Source organism: Equus przewalskii, chromosome 25 (assembly GCF_037783145.1).
Source record: "Equus przewalskii isolate Varuska chromosome 25, EquPr2, whole genome shotgun sequence".
Taxonomy (NCBI): domain Eukaryota; kingdom Metazoa; phylum Chordata; class Mammalia; order Perissodactyla; family Equidae; genus Equus; species Equus przewalskii.
In genome coordinates, this window is record NC_091855.1 from 10514031 (window position 1) to 10534995 (window position 20965).

At 40.0% G+C, this 20965-nt stretch overlaps 1 protein-coding gene across 8 annotated transcripts in view; it reads left to right on the forward strand.

Moving 5' to 3' along the window:
- Window positions 1-20965, forward strand: part of SYNE2 (spectrin repeat containing nuclear envelope protein 2) — a 296791-nt gene that overhangs the window by 227041 nt on the left and 48785 nt on the right. For all 8 annotated transcript variants that reach the window (XM_070592938.1, XM_070592939.1, XM_070592940.1 and 5 more), the window contains 12 exons: window positions 1197-1373; window positions 2943-3098; window positions 4466-4618; window positions 10410-10580; window positions 11022-11152; window positions 13139-13343; window positions 14316-14495; window positions 15197-15325; window positions 17289-17443; window positions 17553-17697; window positions 18664-18758; window positions 19998-20232. In XM_070592938.1, the coding sequence (XP_070449039.1) occupies window positions 1197-1373; window positions 2943-3098; window positions 4466-4618; window positions 10410-10580; window positions 11022-11152; window positions 13139-13343; window positions 14316-14495; window positions 15197-15325; window positions 17289-17443; window positions 17553-17697; window positions 18664-18758; window positions 19998-20232 (1932 nt within the window). The remainder of the gene's footprint in view (window positions 1-1196; window positions 1374-2942; window positions 3099-4465; window positions 4619-10409; window positions 10581-11021; window positions 11153-13138; window positions 13344-14315; window positions 14496-15196; window positions 15326-17288; window positions 17444-17552; window positions 17698-18663; window positions 18759-19997; window positions 20233-20965) is intronic.

Genomic DNA, 20965 nt, shown 5'->3' on the forward strand with positions numbered 1-20965 from the left:
TACTTTTGGGATTCGGTGTCTCCAGGGTGCCATCAATAGGTCCTGTCACACGGTATTATAATTATTTGCTTGCTTGCCTGTCTCTTCACCTTGATTTAGCTTCTTGAGAACACGGGCTATCCTTCACCTCCCTGAAACAGCACATCTAGCCTGATACCTGGCATCCAATAGGTGTTAAGTAAATGTTCTTTGAGTAAGAGAGTGCATACGGATAAATCGACATCCTACAAACAGATATGAATGTGGCCTGCTCCATCATATTTGATTTCAAGCAGTTTTAATTAACGTTTAACAACTCACACACAAACATTGATTGTGTGCCAAGCAATGTGTTCACCACTAGGAACACAGAGATGAATGAAGACCCGGGTCATTGTTTTCAAAGATCTCACGGGCTGATGGATCTAACCTCTGGTAGGCAGAAGATGAATGGCTTCATCACAAAGCACGTTAGCGAGAATTTCATTTTTATATACTATCACATCCTAGCTTCAGTGAGTAGTAGAATCTTTAGAGGGTCCACATGTACGTATTCTTGCAGGCTCTAGTAACCTAGACATACCCCGGGGTTTTCCCCCCAGATGTCTCCAAAGGAGCTGCTAAAACTCACCAGGAGAAACCCAACAAGGTTTGAGAGGCTTGACAGAAACGTGTTGGCCCTGAGGGGTTTAGAATTGCTGTAGAACTTAAAGTCCTCCAAACTGGGAGGCCTACACTGTCCCCAGAGGAACAGAAGCTGCCTGAACTGGCAAAGTTCCTTAAAGGTGTCCTGGGTTTTCTGGGAGAGTCTTAACTTCAGATTTCGCCTCCTTTCGTTTCCATGAGCCTGCAGGATGGCTCTCAGTTCCAGTAGCTCTCTGAGCCTCTCATGGGAACCCTCTGTCAGTCTCTGGTCCTTATTTTGTTTCAGCTGATGCAGCTATTATACCATACATGGTGCTGCCGTCGACTTCGGTCTGAAAGCAGTAAGTCTCTCTGTTCCCCAGCATGTGGAATTCCCAAAAAGACACTCCACTCAAATAGCGCACACACCTGGTAGGATTGCGGGGTAGAGTTAACACAGCACAGACAGGTGCCCCTTGATTGATGTATGGGGGCTTGGCGCCCCCTAGAGTGCACCAAAGGCACTCCAGATCATCTAACCTACTTCAGTCCAGGCTTTGGTTGGTTGATTTTGTTTTGTTTGTTTGTTTTAGGAGTTTAGAATGGAAATGGACTTTAAACAATGGATAGTTGACTTTGTTAACCAGTCATTACTTCAGTTAAGCACCTGCGATGTAGAAAGTAAGCGCTATGAGAGAACAGAGTTTGCAGAGCACCTGGGAGAGATGAACCGTCAATGGCACCGGGTACACGGAACACTAAACAGAAAGGTGTGCTCATGTGTGATGGTTTGATGTATGATTGGTTTTTGCAAAATACAACTTTCTGAAAAGTTTGAAAAGACATTCATATAGTTAATTTCCAGTTATGCCTAATAATCGTCTCAGTTAGAGACCTTTTCTAAGTCCTATGTTTCAGCATTCCTATTGGTACGTATAAGAGAGTATGAAAATAGTTCTTATATTTTTTTGAGATTTCTTAGTGGGAAATTGAGTTAGGCAAGTGAAGAGGAGAAATTTTATTTAAGATGTCAAGTATTCTGAGAGGCTACGAAATGACCAGAGATTTTGACATTTTCTGTGAAAGTAGATGTTCAAAGGCAGCAAAGCTATTTCAGCTTTGAAAAGATTATAAAAAGGAAGAAAAATAGATGTGGCCTTGTGGTAGATTTTTCATTCCATGACTCTGAAAAGATTAAGAAAACTCATTCTTGGAAAAATATTTAATATTTATATATTATTGGTAATGACAATAGGTTGATTTCTGCTGTGTAGAGGATGCATCCAAATGGGTTATACAATTGAGATTCAAGTACGTGAATGGACAGAGAACATGAACAGATAATTCACAAAGGAGAGAATTATCGTTAACCAGTAAACATGGAAAGATTACAACTTCAGTTATCAAACGTTTGAAATAAACATTAATGTAACATTGTCCTTATTAAATTTTTCTCATTCAGTAAGATAAACATAAAACCTAAAGCCATCGCATTCATACGTTACAGATAATGGCTACATACCCTTTTGGGAAACATTGGGAAAATTTCCAGAACCATGATAATCACCTTATCTCTTAAGCCAGCGCTCCACCTCTTACACCTTTATCTTTGTAGATGGTCCTCCAAAAAGGAAAAGATTTGCACATAAACCGTTCAATTCAGCATTTTTATACTGGTGAAAAATGTAGAATGCCTTAATTTCCAACTACATAGGAATAGTTAATCAAATTATACTGTGTCCATTTGATGAAATATTGGGCAGCCTTTTAAATTAATATAAGGCATATGTCATGACACAGCAAGTGCCTATGACATTGGGAAAAGAGTGTAAAACTTTATGTATGCTATGATTGTAACCTGATAAAAATTGTAAGCATTAGAAATGAGAAGAATCAGACATTACAAGCAATAATTATTAAATTGATGACGTTTTTGTGATTTTTGATATTGACTTAATTTTAAAGTGACTCTAATAAAGAGAGTCTGGGGAAAGAAAATTTTCTTAAGCTTCACATAGATCAATAGGTAATGCAATGAAAAAATATTGAATGTTAGCAACATGATTTTATTTTGTACAGATATTATGGAACTCCAAAACAGCCAGCTTTCTTAGCATGCTAACTGTTATATCAAATGTTAGATTTTTTTAAAGGGGATTTTAATTCTATTTCCTGATTTATGACTGTTTATTCCCAAAGTTATTGGGAAATGTTATGCAAAATATTAGAAATCTGAGATGAAACAAAATTATCCTATTAAAAATGACACATCATGACGTTTACATTTTAAAGCATGTGGTTTAAAGTAAGAATTTTATTTTCTTATTTACAACTTGTAGCTGCAACATTTAGAACAACTTTTGGAGAGTATCACAGAGAATGAAAATAAAATACAGATTTTGAACAACTGGCTGGAGGTACAAGAGGAGAGACTGAAAACTTTACAAAAACCTGAAAATGTGATCTCAGTGCAGAAGATGCTCCTGGACTGTCAGGTGAGAAGGCACACAGCACCTGTCCCACGCGGCTTGATCATGCTGCTTAGTCACCACTCGTGCCCCAAGGAATGGGGCAAGCTGCTGTAGTTTCTTTGGGTTCTCCTCCAAACCCCTATGTACTTACTTTCTTATGTAAAACAGACAATCATCCATGGGCTTTACAAAATTGCAAAACGCTGTTTTTTATGATAAACAGAAGGTCTTTTCATGCTTATTGTTGTTCTTAAGAGACTTGAGTGTTACTCCTGAGAAAAAAATATTCCAAGGGAATTTTGATTTAGATGTTTTCCAACTTTTGTGTTTTTCATTAATTTACCCAATATTTACAAAATTACTCTAAGTTTTCATTATTTTTAGTCTTTCATTCTGTTTCTTCAGAAGAAAATGATTTTCTTTTACCTACTTTGTGATGTGTTCTAAGAGGGCCACCTGTCCCTTGGCACCATTGTCTAAGTCACATTTTGGCTTGAGGCTGTTGACCGTGCCCTTTTTTTGTTCAGTTGTCACTTGTGAGGTCACTTAGTCTTTGAGGTGCCCTCACCCAAATGTAGATTAATCCCCCTTAAGCCCTGCCCTGATTATGTCGCTCCCTATTGAAAACATTTCAGTTGTCCCCGTAGCTGCAGATGGCACAGGTTGTGCTGCTTTTGCACCTACTCCAGAAGGCATGGCACTACTCATTGTCGGGGGTGGAAAGTCAGCTCAGACCCCAATTCTGCTTAGAAGGCCACAGAATAATACTGGGCATAATATGTGAGCAGCAGCATCACCATAAGAGATCTTTTCCAATGGTCATATTCTAACTACCTACTAGCCGTTTCCACTCAAGAATTCTCACAGCCGCCTTGGATTCAGCATACCTCCTGACTGGAAGCCTATATTGCATAGCTCAGTACCACACCACCCCCAGCAGGCCACCCTGGTTTCCCTTGAGTGCTAAGTCATGCATGTCGTAGGATATCGTCACTGTTTTCCAGAGGAGAAAAGGCAAACTTGGGGGTTTGATGACTTAATCCCTGGTCAAACCGCCTGTAAAGGGTGGACGTGGAATGGGGACTAAGTCTCTGGGACTCTTTCTACTGTAGTGTGTGATAAGGACTTGTTACCTAGATTCTTCTAAAATCTAGAGCCATGTAATAATTGGAATTATTGTAAAAATTCATATTCTAATATTGTAAAGTCATTGTAATAAATCATTGTCAAAATGGAATTGAGTTTACTATTAAAATATCTTCAGTATAGTTTTATTTAATTTTATACTTAATGGCATTTTTACTTGAAAAGAGCTAACTCTTGTTTCTTACAACTTATTAATTGTTTTATAATATTGTGCATATGAAAACCTTTGGCTCTTGCCCTTTCAGGATATAGAAAATCAACTTGCAATTAAATCTAAAGCACTGGCTGAGCTGAGACAAAGTTGCCTGACTTCAGAGAGTGGGACAATGCCATTGTTGGCAGATACAGCATCCAGAATTGATGGATTATTTCAAAAGAGGAGCAGTGTTATCAACCAGGTACTAGAATTCATCTGAACTGTACTATTTCTCTTCACGTATCCTTTGTTTATCTTATTTGTTATTTAATCATGGAGACTCACTCCAGACCAAAAACTGAACAGTTGCTAAGAAGAATCCTGAAGTGAAGTAGAGAAAAGCATTTCAAATCTTGGTTTTCTGCACTGGATAATCAGAGGCAAAGCCCGGGTTCAGCATCATTGGCGGGCTAGAAATCCACTTGGTTATCTTTGTTTTGTCTAATGTACTCATACAGACAAAAATGTCTCCACCTACCAAACCCAGCAGAGTATCTGGCATGGTGTCCTGGCCACATGTACAGGAGCAGCTACAGAGAAACGGCTCAACTCCCCCCATGCAGAGAGGGCCCTCAGGGACGGAGTGATCCTGCCTCCTGTAGCCTCTGTTAAGCTGGAAGCATAGTCAGCGTAGGGAGAAGTCCAGAGATGGGGAGAAACATAGCATGTGGCCAGGAGAAAGTACAGAGGAAGAGTGTGGATGATTTTATGAAAGGCATGTCGAAGTCTGCGTTTACCCCTTCCAGGAGGAGAGCATCAAAAGAGAAAGAACAGGCATCTGTAGACGTTGCAATCTTGATGTTTCCCCACAAAGGAAGAGAGAAAACTGTAAATACTAACCAATTATAGGTGTCTCCATGTTTCCTAGAGAGTCCTTACTGTGGATTATTTGTCATCTAGTAAAATCTACTTTCAACCGTTTGTTCCAAGAGGGAATTGAGAATAACCTCGGTGAATGAAATCCATAGGCGACCCTCAGCCTCATTCTTCCCCCAGAACTCAGGCAGGAAAATAGAGATAAGCTTAATGTATCTTGTCTGAGTCGTTTGTTAAACATATCTTTTGTGAGACACCATGCCCACTGCTGAGGGTACATAGATCAACAAGACAGTAAATGAGTCCTACCCTCAAAGAGTTCACAGGCTACTGAAGGAAAGACACTTGAACAGATCATTGCAACACAATTAATTACAATATAATAAAAACGTAGAGGGGAAAAAGGATTAAATGAGATAATGCATGTAAAAAATATGCAGACAGTAGAGACCATCCCTGACTTACAATGATTCGACTTATAATTTTTTTACTTTACGATGGTGAAAAAGCAATATGCATTCAGTAGAAACTGAACTTCAAATTTTGAATTGTGATCTTTTCCCAGGCTAACGATATGCCGTAGGTTTCTCTCTTATGATGCTGGGCAGCCGCAGCAAGTCGCAGCTCCCAAGCAGCCATGCAGTCATGAGGGTGAACACCCGTTAGACTTACCACCATTCTGCACCTATACAGCCATTCTGTTTCTCACTTTCAGTACAGTAGTCAATAATTACATGAGATATTCAACACTATTATAAAGTAGGCTTTGTGTTTGATGATTTTGCCCAACTGTAGGCTAATGTAAGTGTTCTGAGCACATTTAAAGTAGGCTAGGCTAAGCTATAATCTTTGGTGGGTTAGGTTTATTAACTGCATTTTTTTTTTTTTTTGAGGAAGATTAGCCCTGAGCTAATGTCTCTGCCCATCTTCCTCTACTTTATATGTGGGACACCTGCCACAGCATGGCTTGATAAGCAGTGCAAAGGTCCACACCTGGGATCCAAACCAGCAAACCCCGGGCTGCCAAAGCACAGTGTGTGAACTTAACCACTGCGCCACTGGGCTGGCCCCCTAACTGTATTTTTGACAGTGATATTTTCAACTTATGACAGGTTTATTGGGATATAACACCATCATAAGTCAAGAAGATCTGCACTAGCATAAAGATAGACATATAGATAAATGGAATAGAATTGAGAGTCCAGAAATAAATCCTCACATTATGGTCAATTGATTTTTGACAAGGATACCAAGACAATTCAATCGGGGCTGGTGGGGGGATAGTCTTTTTCAAAAATGGTATTGGAACAACTGGATATCCACATTCAAAAGAATGAAGTTAGACCTCTACATTCACACCATATACAAAAATTAACTCAAAATAGATCAAAGATATAAAGAGCTAAAACTACAAACGTCTTAGAAGAAAACATAGGCGTAAATCTTCATGACTTTGGATTAGGTAATGGTTTCCTAGATGTGACGCCAAAAGCACAAGCAACCAAAGAAAAAATAGATAAATTGGACTTCATCAAAATTAAACACTTTGTTTCAAAGGACACAAAAAAGTGAAATGATAAACCACAGAATGGAAGAAAATATTTGCATATTTAAGGGACTTGCGTGTAGAATAGATAAAGAATTTCTACAACTCAGTAATAAAAGAACAAATAACCAAAGAAAAAATGAGCAAATGATCTGAACAGACATTTCTCAAGAAGATAAACAATGGCCAATGAGCACATGAAAAGATGCTCGATATCATTAATCATAATGACATACCACTTCACACTCATTATGATAGCTGTAATAAAAGGATAGACAGTAGTGTTAGCAAGGATATGGAGACATTGAAACCCTCACACACCACTGGTGAATGAAAAATGGTGCAGCTTCTTTGGAAAACAGTCTGACGGGTCCTTGAATGGTTAAACAGAGTTGCCATATAACTCAGCAATTCTACTCCTAGGTGTCTACCCAAGAGGAATGAAAACATATGTCTACATTAAAACCTTGAACATGAATGTTCATAGCAGCATGATTCATAATAGCCAAAAAGTAAAAACAACCCAAATGTCCATCAATTTACAAAGGGATAAATAAAACTGGCATATCCATATAATGGGATATTAGTCAGGCATAAAAAGGAATGAAGTGCCCATAGATGCTACAACATTGATGGCCTTGAAAACATTATGCTAAGTCAAAGAAGCCAGTCACAAAAGACCATATATTGTATGGTTCCATTTATGTGAAATGTCCAGAATAGGCAAATCTCTAGAGACAAAAAGTAGATTAATGACTGGGGAAGAATGAGGAGTGGTGGCTAATCAGTATGGGCTTTCTTTTTGGAGTGATGAAAATGGTCTAAAACTGATTATAATGATTGTACACTTTAAATAGGTGAGATGTGTGGAATGTGAATTATATCTCAATAAAGCTTTTTTTGTTTTTTTTTTTTAATGCAGAGGGATACGACCTAGATCATGCATCCATAAGCTCTCCAAAGTCAACATAGCCTAGTGTTTAAGAACAAGGGCTTTGAGTCTCTACCTAGATAAAGGTCCTGACAGTACCATTTTCTAACTTTGTCCCATGGCAGGTACTTAACCTCTCTAAGCCTCAATTTCCTGATCTATAAAATAGGCATGGTGATACCTACTCATTCCTTTCTACCTTGGTGGCAGTGCATATACTGCACTCAGTGAATGCTCCCCTACTGGCGGATCCCATTTCTAACATTTTGAGAATGTTCTTTCTTCTTGTCGCTAGCATTGTGAATTTTACTTAATGGGTTTCTTATCCTCTCCCTCAAACCACATGTCCCATTTCTTTTCGTGGAGCTATAATATTCTAAGGGGCTACCCTTAAGAGCACCGGGAGTTGCACCAACTTTATATGTGGAAGCCACGAAGGCCCATACGGCCTGAACCGTGGCAATGCCTTGTGTAGCAGTGTGCCTGTAGGCCCTTTTGTACCAGAATCATCCCTGCCACCCAGATAGGTCCAAGCTTCTGAGAGGTACATCTGTGAGGAGTGCCCTTCCTGCCTCCCTTTTTTCCTTCCTTTCTTTTATTCTTTCTTAATGACTCTGGCTCTTTTTCTGAGCCATCCAGTCCTTATAAAGACATTTGGCCCCCATAATTGCCAATGTGAGACTAGCGTTTTAGCCTCCCAGGTTGTTTTTCCTCTGTCCCTGTTTCGGGCGGGGTTTGGGGAAGCCTCCCTATCACGGTGGATGTGCAGTGCCCTCTGTAGTTGTTAAGCAGAGAACAGAGGGCCTGAATGCAGGCCTGTGTAATTACATCCAAAACTCGACATCACCCTACAAACTAAGATGTCCAGTTTGGCCAACGTAGTGAGCACACTCCATTTCTACTCAGATCTTCATTTTAAATTGAGATATAATTCACATACCATAAAACTCACCTTTTGAGTGTACAATTCAGTGGTTTTTAGTATATTCACAGAGATAAACAACCATCACTACTATCCAATTCCAGAACATTCTCATCACCTCACAAAGAAACCCCCATACCCATTAGCAATCACTCCCCATTTCTCCCTTCCCTTAGTCCCTGGAAACCACTCATCTACTTTCTATCTATGAATTTGCCTATTCTGGACATTTCATATACAGTCATGCGCCACATAGCAATGTTTTGGTCAACAACTGACCACATATAAAACAGTGGTCCCATAAGATTAGTACCATATAGCCTAGGTGTGTAGTAGGCTATACCATCCAGGTTTGTTTAAGGACACTATGATGTTTGTACAATGATGAAATCGCCTAATGATGCATTTCTCAGAACTTAGCTCTGTCATTAAGCGATGCATAACTATAAATGGAATCATACAATAAGTAGTCTTTTCTGTCTGTCTTCTTTCACTTAGCATGTTTTCAAGATTATCAATATTACAGCATGTATCAGAACTTCATTTCTTTTTATGGATGAACAATATTCCATTGTGTGGATATACCACATTTAGGTTATCTGTTGATAGACATTTGAGTTGTTTCCCCTTTTAGGCTATTATGAGTCATGCTGCTGTGAACGTTTGTATACAGGTTTTTGTGTGAACATATGCTTTTAATTCTCTTAGGTATATACCTAAGAATAGAATTGGTGGGTTGCATGGTAACTATATTTAACTTTTTGAGGAACTGCCAAACTGTTTTCTTTAGTGGCTGCACCATTTTACATTCCCACCAGCAAAGTATGAGGGGTCCAGTTTTTCCACTCTCTTGCCAACACTTGTTATTATCCGCTTTGCTTATAGCCATCCTAGTGGATATGAAATCATGTCTCATTGTGGTCTTGGTTTACATTTCTTTAATGACTGTGAATATTGAGCATCTTTTTAAGTGTATAGTTGCCCATTTGTATATATTTAGAGAGATGTCTATTCAATCCTTTGTCCACTTTTTAGTTTGGTTATTTTTCCTTTTTTTCTTGAGTTATAAGTGTTCTTTATATAATATATATATAAATATATATTTATATATTCTCAGTTGTATCTGATATCCTTTAAGTGCTTCAGCTTCCATCCTTTCATGATTATTGAAGCATACTAACAGATAAAATATGCTCACTGTTGCATTTCTTCCTAGTTTGCACTTGCCCATTGTTTTGGCCAGGTATGTTTTGTTTCAATTTATGCTTGCTTGCTAGTAGTAATCAGACTCAAGTGCCAGGTAGCACAGGTAACATTTTACATTTATAATGCTTTTCAGTTTTCAGAGCATTTTCATAGACACTATTTATGTTTTTGTCTATTATCTCTTTGTTGATGATGAGGAAACAGACTCAAGGTTAAATAAGTTCCCCAAGGTCAGAAAGCTAATAGGGTGTCCCTGGAACGTGCACTCACAAATTCTGATTCCTCTCTTAGTGTTCTTTCACTGGCTGTCACTCTCTTGGCCAAACTCTCTCCCTGCAGATCCTTCTGGTCTCAGGGCTCTTTTCCATTACCTGTTCTAGAACTTAGCCTTCTCTGATATTTTTTGTTCATTGACCTTCCCTTCCCACCTTCAATTAATCACTAAAGCTCCATCAGTACTCTCAACTTGAAATGCCTAAGGTGGATGCAATGGTAGAGTCCTTAGGGAAAAAAAAATGATGAGAGAGCCTCTTCTCACTCATTTTCTAAATATGTTTTCTCTTTTCATATAGGTCAATGAGCTCAAAACCTCCATGCAGTCCGTTTTACAGGAGTGGAAGATTTATGATAAACTCTATGATGAAGTGAGTACGATGACAATCCGATTCTGGTACTGCATGGAACACAGCAAGCCTGTGGTTTTATCATTGGAGGCCTTGACATGCCAGGTGCAGAACCTTCAGGTAAATTAACCAGATTTTTGTACAGTGCATTATTGGCAGAAAATCTCCAGTGTTTGCTTTTGCACTCCCCACAAAACATTTTAAACAGCAGCATCATAAGTATAACTTGAAATTCCAAAATGACTCACATGAGCCAAATGAGCAAAACTTTGTAAAAGTATACATTGAATTTTTCTTCATTTTTCCTGTCCATATTATTTCTCAACTTAAAGGGTTTGGGTGGGCTTTTTTGTGTGTGTATGCTTTTTAAAGTTTTAGTCTCAAATGAAAGAATGCCTTCTCAGTTGTTCTCTTCTTCACCTTTCTAATCATTTATCCCAGTCCTGTTAAGGTTTGAGTGTTGTTATTGTTGGGAAATAGCAACAAGTGCTGAAAAGCTGCTGCCTTCTTTGGAAGTAGCCAGGCCATTCTGGAACTAACCTCCCTGCTCTGTTCTCTTAGTCTCTTCAAGATGAAGCTGAGAGTAGTGAAGGGAGTTGGAAGAAACTCCAGGAGGTTACTGGAAAACTCAAAGATTACTGCCCCTCAGTTGCTGAAATAATTGAAGAGAAATGCCAAGATACTCACACAAGGTACGTATTAAGATACAGTTTGAATAATAGATCAGATATCGTCATCATAATGACATGAGGCAAATGAAGTGCCATTTGAGTCTTCTTAAATCATCTGAGGTGACTGGATTCTGCTCTCTTCTGCTTTAAAGGATCTAGTTCATGTAAGATTTGATGTTGTGAAGGCTATTACCTGCTTTGTACAAGTATTGGGTATAATCAGTCTAGAAACACCCTAATTACAGCCCCAGGGTAGCCACTTTCAGAGGGCATAGACTAAATGCCCAGTGTGATCCTCAGGGACACCAAAATCACAGGCAGAAACAGACTAAGGGGTGTCAGATGGACAATCTGTGTCACTGGAAACATTCTAAGATGGAGGAAAGGGGATGTTAGGATACCTCTCAGGGAGGTGATATTTGGGGTTGGAAGGAATTCTTTGATGACCCGCTCTGTTGAATGGGCTATGAAAGTTGGCCTAAAGATCATTTGCTCCAGACAGTATTGAAGAGGTTAAGCTACCCTCAGTGTCCATCTCCACCCTTCCTCCATGTAGATTCAGCCTCTCCTGTAAATCAACTTTGAACAAAGGACACCAAATTTACATACCCTGCAGTAGTGTGGTCAGCTCTTGATCCATTCCTTATTGGAAGAGGGGAGGGTGGGAGGGCAAGGAGGAACACAGAAATGCATCTGACTCTACATACGGTATCGGGGGCCACCCTCAAAATGTATGGTGGTGTAGTTTGCTATTAAAGGGATTCAGTTGTCACCACTGCACCTACATGTTCAGATGTTGGCACAAGAATATCTTGGAAGGCATGTTGAAAAAGACAAAAGAAAATATCACCACAATGCTAATAGTACCTATCACTAGATTAATGAGATGTCAGGGGATTTTTTACTTTCTCTTTCATAGATAGGTAGATAGGTAGGTAATTTAGATTTAGAGATAAAGATAGACATAAACATACATGTTTTGTGGGTTTTGTTGTCTTTTTATTTTACAAAGAACATATGTTGTATTTATAATTGGGGAAAGTCTTGTAAAAACACATTATTCTGTTAAGATTTTTGAAATACATAAAAGTATAGCAATTGTGCCATTTTTCACACGTTTAGCCAGGTTGAGGATGTTGTGAAACACTTATTCTCATGTGCTTCAGGTGAGAATGTAGATATTACAATGCTTTCAGAAAACAGTTTGATCATATATACCCATAATCTTAAAAATATTTACATATGTATATTCTTTGACCCACTAATTTTCTCAGAAATCTAGTCTAAGACTAATATCTTGGAGTATAGAGAAAAACTTTTGAACAAAGTTGTATCTGAGCATTATAAAGGAAAGCAAAAATTGAAAAAATACTTCAATATCCATACTAAACAGGAATTTGGTTATTGTAACTAAACCAAAAACAGGCGATTTGCAGATCATTACATACAGCCCTTTAAAATTAGGCTTAAAATTTTTTATTAATAACATGGGGAAAATATTTTGTAAAAAGTTAAATGGGAAAGAAAGGCAAGATACTACAGTTTATATATGGAATAAGAATAATTTCCTTTATTTGCACTTTTATACAAGGAATACGTTGCTTTTGTAATTGGAAGATAATTTTATATAAACACAATTTAAATGAGGCCTATTTAAAGACACCCCCTCCCCCCCATAAAATAGGAGTCCTTCCCATGTGGAGAAAGTTTCATCAGGAACACAGTTCAGTGTTTTCTTCACCTTTGCCTAAGAGACATTCATAATATAATAGATATTTCTTGCCAATCACAAATTTTGCAGTTTTTGTTGAGAATTATAAAGTCAATTAAATATCCTAATTTGGACTTCTGTTTATGTAATGGTGATGCCATTAATAGAAAAGGCATTTAACAGTCTCTTCTTAACAATCCATCTGCTATTAACTTACTGGTAGAAGGTGTGCATTGTGCTTTTGCTGCAAGAGAAAGGATGGAATGAGGGTCCTGTTGTTCATGTTGCGCTGACAGGTGGACCCAGGTCAATCAAGACATCGCAGACCAGCTGCAGAAGGCCCAGAGTCTGCTCCAGCTCTGGAAGGCCTATAACAGCGCTCACACTGAAGCTGCAGCAAGGCTGGAGCAGCAGGAAGCAAAGTACCGACAGCTCGCAAACATCAACATGTCTGGAAACAACCTGGCAGAGATCCTGACGCCGGCCCTGCGGGACTTAAAGGTGAGTGCAGAGCCCACTGGGAAAACCAAGGTCACGATAGCCCAGCAGACGGGGCCGTGACTCAGGGACTGGGCAGACCACAGGGACAGAGAGGGCATCAGAGCAGGTACATGAGCACGCTGTGTAGGACCTGGGCAAGGCCGGGAGGTGTGTGGTTGGGAGCGACAGGTGGCGGCCCAGGGGGAGGTCTAGGCAGCAGGTAGCTGGGACAGGGGCACCTGACACCACCTTTTCCAAGTCTCCTCTTTCACTCCAGCAGGTAAATCTAAAGCAGAAGCCTCATACAAAGTCTCAAATGAAAGCACAAGTCTCTTAACTCATTGTGATCATCTAAGAATAGTACAGGTTGAATCTCTTGCTTTAGAAATAATCTTGTGGGTATAACGCTTTTTAGACTACTATATTTCAGAGTATTTCTAAAGCAAGAGATTCAACGTGTACTATTCTTAGATGATCACACCGAGTGAATTATCCTATCATGTTGATGAATGCTCAGAAAGTGAATACATTCTAGTTTTAAAGTGGGTGACTAGATGCATTTTGTATCTTCTAAGGGGATTCTACATTCTCTGCAAATCAATCCACTTATGTCAAAAAGTCTCAGGCAGAAAACAGGGCTGTGTTGATTCTTACAATGGCATTAAGACAGATCCCTAGAGTGTTTGATGATTAGAAATATAAAACACAGGACTCTACTCAAGTGGTCTTCAGTTTCTGAACACTAGAAGCCCCAAATCTATTGATCAGTGGTCAGGTTTAGCTCTGAACTGACAAATTTTAGAACAGCACTAGAGTTGTGCATCATATAAAGAATGTTTAGCTTTTTTAACTTGTTAAAATAAACCATAACAGAAAAACATGCCCACAATTTCCGGGCAGGAATTCTCCTAGATGTTAATGGAGTGGCAGGGGATGGGGATTTCTGTTGTGAAAGAAGAAGGAAATGTTTTGTGACCACTTTTTCTTCTCCAGGAGCTGCAGCATGATGTACAGAAGACAAAAGAAGACTTTCTCCAAAATTCCACTCTCCTGGATCGACTCCCACAGCCCACAGAGTCCAGTACCAACGTGCTCCTCTCTGGTCAGCTGCACCTCCTCCAGAGGGCCTCTTACTTGGAAAAGATGCTGCTTGTGAAAGCAAACGGATTTGAGGTTCATCTTGTTTTTCCATTTAAGTTGTAGTCTTGGCATTCGCACACTCTCCTCAACTCCTCGTATCCTATGAAGTCATAGTTGTTAGAGCTTTGCAGACTACTCCTTAGGGCAGCTGCAAAATAAAGCTACGCCAAACACATCCGCCATTTGACATGATTCTTCAGTCAGGTGATTCTCCAATCCCACGGGCAATGGGCAGATCTCAGCAATTGTTTCTTCTTTATTGAACATGTTAAAGAAGTGCTGGATTTCGTACACTGTTCAGATCTCATAGTTATTTGGATCTCTAAGTAGGGTGATGGAGTCATAGAAGTAGCTGCTCAAAGCATGGCCATTTGTTATATTCTTCATTCACTTTTTGAAAAGCCCTTAGTGCATGAGCTGTCAAAAAGCTGCAAGGAAGACCATGGTCACACCTCAGTACCATCAGGAAAAAAACATTTAACCAGCAGGACTGAGGGAGCAGAATACTCACTAACCCTCCTCTGCGTGCCCCTCTGAGGCAGGCGCTTCCTGAAGGCTCAGTGCTTTGCCAAAGGCACAGAGTGAAAATCAGACACCTTCTGAATATTCAAGATAATAATGAGCTGCTAGGGGTTGAAAACAACTTGAACTTTTATCAGCCCCCGGAGGCTATGCTTAATTCTGTTATACACACACGTGAAAATTGTTTCTAACAGAAATTTCTCTCATTCTAGGTGGTTCTCTCACAGTTCAAGGATTTTGGGGACCAGTTGGAATCTTTAAAAGGTCTTATTATGCATGAAGAGGAAAACTTAGATAAACTCTACCAGCAAGAAAAAGAAGAAAATCCTGACTTATTCCTGGTATTGCCAATATTTGTCCTTCCTAAGGGCTTAAATTCACCACAGGATGAAAAATAAGCTGGTTACTGTCGTCTTATAGAATCTGTGTCTAAACTCTTCAGAACAGTCAGTTATGCACCATTCGTTCTTGCCCTGTTTTCCCTAAGGTGTGGAAAAGTGTGACAACATAGGGATCTGTTTTAGTAATGTGCCACAGTAATTTTAGTAGATTTTTAAATTTTGCTATCTTTACTAATTAGCTTCCGTGAACTAGAATAATCTAGGAATTGGCTGTTGTGATTAATTGAATTTTTCTGGTTAATCGAGATCAAAAGTAAAATATCGTGTAAAATTATTTATATATTTTTTCCTTCTTTATTACCTTAGTGAGTTTAGTATAGTTAACATGAGTGAATGGAAAAATTAAAGGATTCTGGATCGTGCAAACTCTGAAGGACCAATATTCATAACCTAGATCAGGAGTCAGCAAGCTGTGGCACACTGTCCAAATCCAGTCCACCACTTGTTTTTGTAAATTAAGTGTTATTGTCACAAAGTCATTCCCTTCTATTTAGATATTGTTTATGGGAGTTTTCATGCTACAACGGCAGAGTTGAATCGTTGCAACAGAGATCATATTGATGTGGGGTCAGTGAGCCAAGGAGTCGAGAGAAAGATTTCTTGGACTCTCAAGATCTGGCAGTAGTGCTCTTTTATTTATAGAATAGTGTGGAATAGCATGGGGACAGGACCCACAGGCAGGAGGAGCTGCTGCTGCCACTGCTGCTGCCACTGCTGCTGCCACTGCTGCTGCTGCAAACATGGGTGGAGAGTAAGGCTAAACTTAAGGCATAGGTATGTGAGTTATCTCTTTACAAGACAAAGGAAAGAATGTGTAAAAAGAGTGGTTAAAATGGTGTCAGTGCCCGTAGGGTTCTGGTTATTGGGTGGTCCTATAACTTTTAGATAAGAATCAAACTGGATTGAGTAAATGGCAGAAGTCACCCCTTAAATATTATCTTCAGCTAAAGACAAAGGAGGATGTTGGGGGGGGTCAGTTACATGAGGTTGCCAGACAGTAAACAATTTAAGTTCTTGCCTTTGGCACTGATTAAAGAGTTTCTAGAGATAAGTTCATCCCCCTTCTTCCTGGCATAGAGAGGAGGGCATCTTTACAGGTGGAGATTTTCCTTACAAATGGAAATGTTTCCCAACAAAGGGCAAGCAAACTCTACTCCTCAGAGTTGCTTTTATTAAAAGTAACCAGCCCCCTTCTCATCTGCAGTTTTAAAAGTAACCAGCCTAAAATAATCCTCATCAATATGACCCATAAAAGTCTGAAATGTTCATGACCGAACCCTTTACAGAAAAAATTTGCTGACCCTGACCCAGAACATCACAGCAGAGTTCCATAGTGGCAACATGGATATTGCGAAGGATGTTTGCTTAACATATTGTTGACCAAGAGGCTGTCCCTGGAATATCATCTTAAAAATAAAATTTTGATGAGTTTGCTTTCTTGTGATTTCATATTCTACCAAAATATGGATGTTGAAGTCCTGTGCTTTGCTAGGGTTGTTTTAAGGATCGAATTTTCATTTGATTTGTAGGTAAACTGCATGATCTATTGAAAGTCAAGTTGTTGGCAGACTAAAAGGTACTTGAAGGTCCAGAATGGGTCTTTTAAAAAAGAAAGCTCAGTTCAATATTCCTCAAAGACAAAATCTGAGATGACTTTCTACTTCCTGGGCTGGTTAGGTTCTGGCCGTGTGTGCAGCTTGTTGTCCTAGAAAAGCCACAGGATTGAGAGGTCTGGGTTCAGGTCCAGTTCCAACACTAGCTAGCTGTTTGACTGTGGGCAGGTCATTTACCTATTTTTCCCTTATCTTTGAACTAAGGATGGTCGACAGGATTTCTGAGGCCTTTGCATCCTCTAGATATATCATTGGCATCCAAAAAATCAGGAATTTAATTGTTTTCGTAGAATCACGTGCTGGCACTGACAGCCCAGTCACCTGAGGTTGAACGTTTGAATGAAGTCAGCCTCAGGCTCCCGCTGAGTGACATAGCTGTAAAGACATTACAGAACTTGAACCGGCGGTGGATTCGGGCCACGGCGACAGGGCTGGAGCGCTGCAGGTCAGCAGAGCCCATCTCTTACCATTTTCCATTAGGGTAAAATTAACGGCTTGAGCTCAGGAATGTCACTGTTACATGGCTCTGTTATGTTTGTTTTTAACCTTTGTAGTGAGCTTCAGGGAACTGGATTGAGTGAAAAGTTTCTTTCTTGCTGTGAAAAATGGGTCCAGCTTTTGGAGAAGATAGAGGAGACACTCAAAGCAAATATCACTGACAGCCTTCCAGCTCTCCTGGAACAGCAGAAAACATATGAGGTAAACATGTGTTCTCTGCCACCTAGTACCCCTGACCGTGGGGCAGGCATCTGGGAAAGACAGATTTAAAGAAAATACAGAGAGTACCCATCACTCTCTAAACACGGAATGTAAGTCTTTAAGCAAACTCCGTTGTCAGTTGATCATTTGTAAAATCCTCACACATTTCATAAAATTCAACGTTTTGTTTTACTGCTCTGTTTTATTAATGACAGAACTCCTAGATTTTCTGCAGTAGGTGGAAGCTTCTAGCGCAAACTTTGCTTTCACAGAATGCAAACATTATACAACTAATTTACCAAGAATATGTAAAAGTACTTCAATTCGTCTTTGCATTTTCACTAAGTAATTCTCTAAAATATTGAAGCACTTGGTATAATCATAATTGTAGCATTAATAATTTCACAGAGGAGTTTCCCCAGGCTTGTGTTGATGTTTATTTGAAAATTCTGCTGGTGGTTATAGCCAGACCCTGCATTTCAAAAGTGTGCATGATGAGTTCATTGTAACTTTTTAATGTAACTGATTTACGTCTGCATCGTTACATCAAGATCATCCAATGAAAATGAAATCTGTCCAGCCAAAAAGCTGGGTGACCTTGAATCAGTTACTGAACTTCCTTCCCTCTTAGTTTCCTCCTCTCAGATGGATCTAATAATATTACTTAAGTCCTAAGGTTGAGGAATAAGTGAGACAATGTATGTTTTATACAGTGCCTAGCAAATAGTAAACGCCCAATAAATGGGCATTAGATATAGTTATTATTAGATGTATTTGCTTCTAGGATTATATCCACAGGTGATGTTGATGTGATGGTTGAGCATTTTTTGTAGTTAGGCTCAGATGATTTGCAAATGAATCATCTCACATATCCCCTCTGAGCTTTGGTTTTAATAGGCACTATGAGTTCCAGATTCATAAAATGAATTCTACTAGCTGCTATTTTATATTTTAACTCATATATAGATGTTAGAAGCTGAAGTTTCTATAAACCAGACAATTGCTGATTCCTACATCACCCAGTCCTTACAACTCCTGGACACAACAGAAGTGGAGAAGAAGTAAGCTGTCTGGGGCTTGTGATGGCTGTGGGTGCGGGGAAGGTGGTGCATTTGGGGCCACCCTTCCACCACATGGATCTTGACTGTGTCAGTCCCCTGTGGCCGTGTCAGTTGATAGACCACCACGGGGCCAGTCTTTTGCCTGTATATTAGGATGAAATCTAGCCGTAAAAACTTTGGTGGCACTCTTTCCTATGATGGGTGGGTGGAGTTGGCAGACCAGACGCTTTGCAAATACCCACTCACCAAATACGGTTAACTAAGTTTTTACCCCAGAGATTCTTCTGTAGTCTCTTTTCCTCTCTACCTTCAGCTTCATGATGTTTTGCTCTGTAAAAAATAAATTTTAAAGTGCTGCTGTTCCCAGCAGGTAGCTCTGTCACATGTGTGAAAGAAGGGATTTCTCTCTCTGCTGTACATGGGGTTGAGGTCCCTGGGCAGTGCCAGTTGGGCTGAGCAGAGCGCCTGAGGCCAGCCCGGTGACAGTGACTGAACCTGCCCGCACAGCTGGTCCACATGCAGACAGTCTGGAGGCGGCCTGGCCTCTTAAAGACTTCTCTAAATCTCCTGATAGGTATTATTTCCACCCCGCCCCCCATCACCACCCATATACCTCTGAATCATCGTTCAGCATAACTAAGAAATATAATGCCCATTTCTTCCTGGCTCTGAAGAAATAAATTCAAGCCAATTCCAAAATGATAAACTGGTTTTGATTTGATCAGTATAGCAAAGCATGACTTTTCCCATAATAAATAAAAGGCCTTATCAATCATGTGAAGAGTGTAATTGATCTGGGAAATAACTAGTTGAGTAGTTGCAGAAAGCTTGTTCTTTATTGCTGAAATTACTTAAAGTGCAACCCTCAAGTAATAAAGAACATTACATGGTACCTACCGGTTCATCCGTTTCCCGTTGACCCAATGTTTAGTTTTCCATACAGCATTTGGCATAATGTATGTTAAAACAGCTTCAGTTTGTTTAAGGGAATGGTTGTCATGCATGCTGGCAAAAAACCAGGTCATGTGCAGACACCTTCTGCTAAATGCCTTTCATCAAAACACACGCCCCAGCCCCAAGTTCCCCATCATCTTTAAGTTGAATGGTGCTCAGGTGTTAAGAGTTTTTTCCCATCTAAATTGTGCATATAAATAGCAAATCCGAGTTCCTGTTATGTATTTATAGTTATTTTTCCTACATGTTGATGTCAGAATTCTCTAACGATCTATTTTTCCCAAGACCTGAATTTGTTTTAAACTTCACGAGGCTGAGAGACCGGTGGCAGAGTGCTGTCCAGAGCGTTCGGCAGAGGAAGAGTGACATCAGTGGGCTGGTGAGGCAGTGGCAGTCCTTCACCACCTCCGAGGAGGACCTGCTCCGCTTCCTCACTGACACCACCCACCTGCTGTCTGCAGTGAAGAGCCAGGATTGCTACAGCCTCTACCAAACTCGAAGCCTGATCCATGAGCTGAAGGTACTGTGTGCACAGGAGCAGTGTGAGAACTACAGAGTGGCCACTCTTTGGAAGGTGTTCATTCGCCTCAGGTTTTACGTTTTCTGTGATGTCATGGTTCTTTGCAATGGGGAGGCCAGCTGGGTAGGGTCATGGGGACCCTACCAAGCCTTGTCCCTAGCCTTGTGGGGTCAGAAACCCAGTCTTCCCCATTCACCCAGAAATGGTGAGGCTCTCTTGGGCTGTGGCAGTAGGCGTGGACTGGAGATGGGTGGGCAGAGGGGGGGAAGTTTAGGGTGACAGACTCACCCTAGCTGATTAGGCACTGACAAATGCAGAAATGACGACCAGTGTGGTAACTTCCAGTGGGACTCCTGCTTACTCTTGAAGGGCAGATTCATTTAGGCAACAAAGTTCTTAATCAGAAAGTTGCTTGCTGAGCACAGGACTAGAGTAATGAGTTGGCAGTTCCCAGGGCATGTTCCATTGAGCGGTAGAACCACTTTTCTCTCTAGAGGTACCGCTCTGAAATCCTGTGCTTTCCTCATTCAGTTATCTAGTCATCAAATATTGAGTACCTGCTCTTATCTGGTCTCTATTCTAAGTGCTGGGCGTATGGTGTGGACTAAGAGAAAGCCTCTGCTCTTGTAGGGGGAATCAGACAAATTAATAAACAGACAAGAAAATACTAATTTGTCTGACTGGTGAGGGGAATCAGACAAAATAATAAATAATATCTGATTGCAACAAGGCA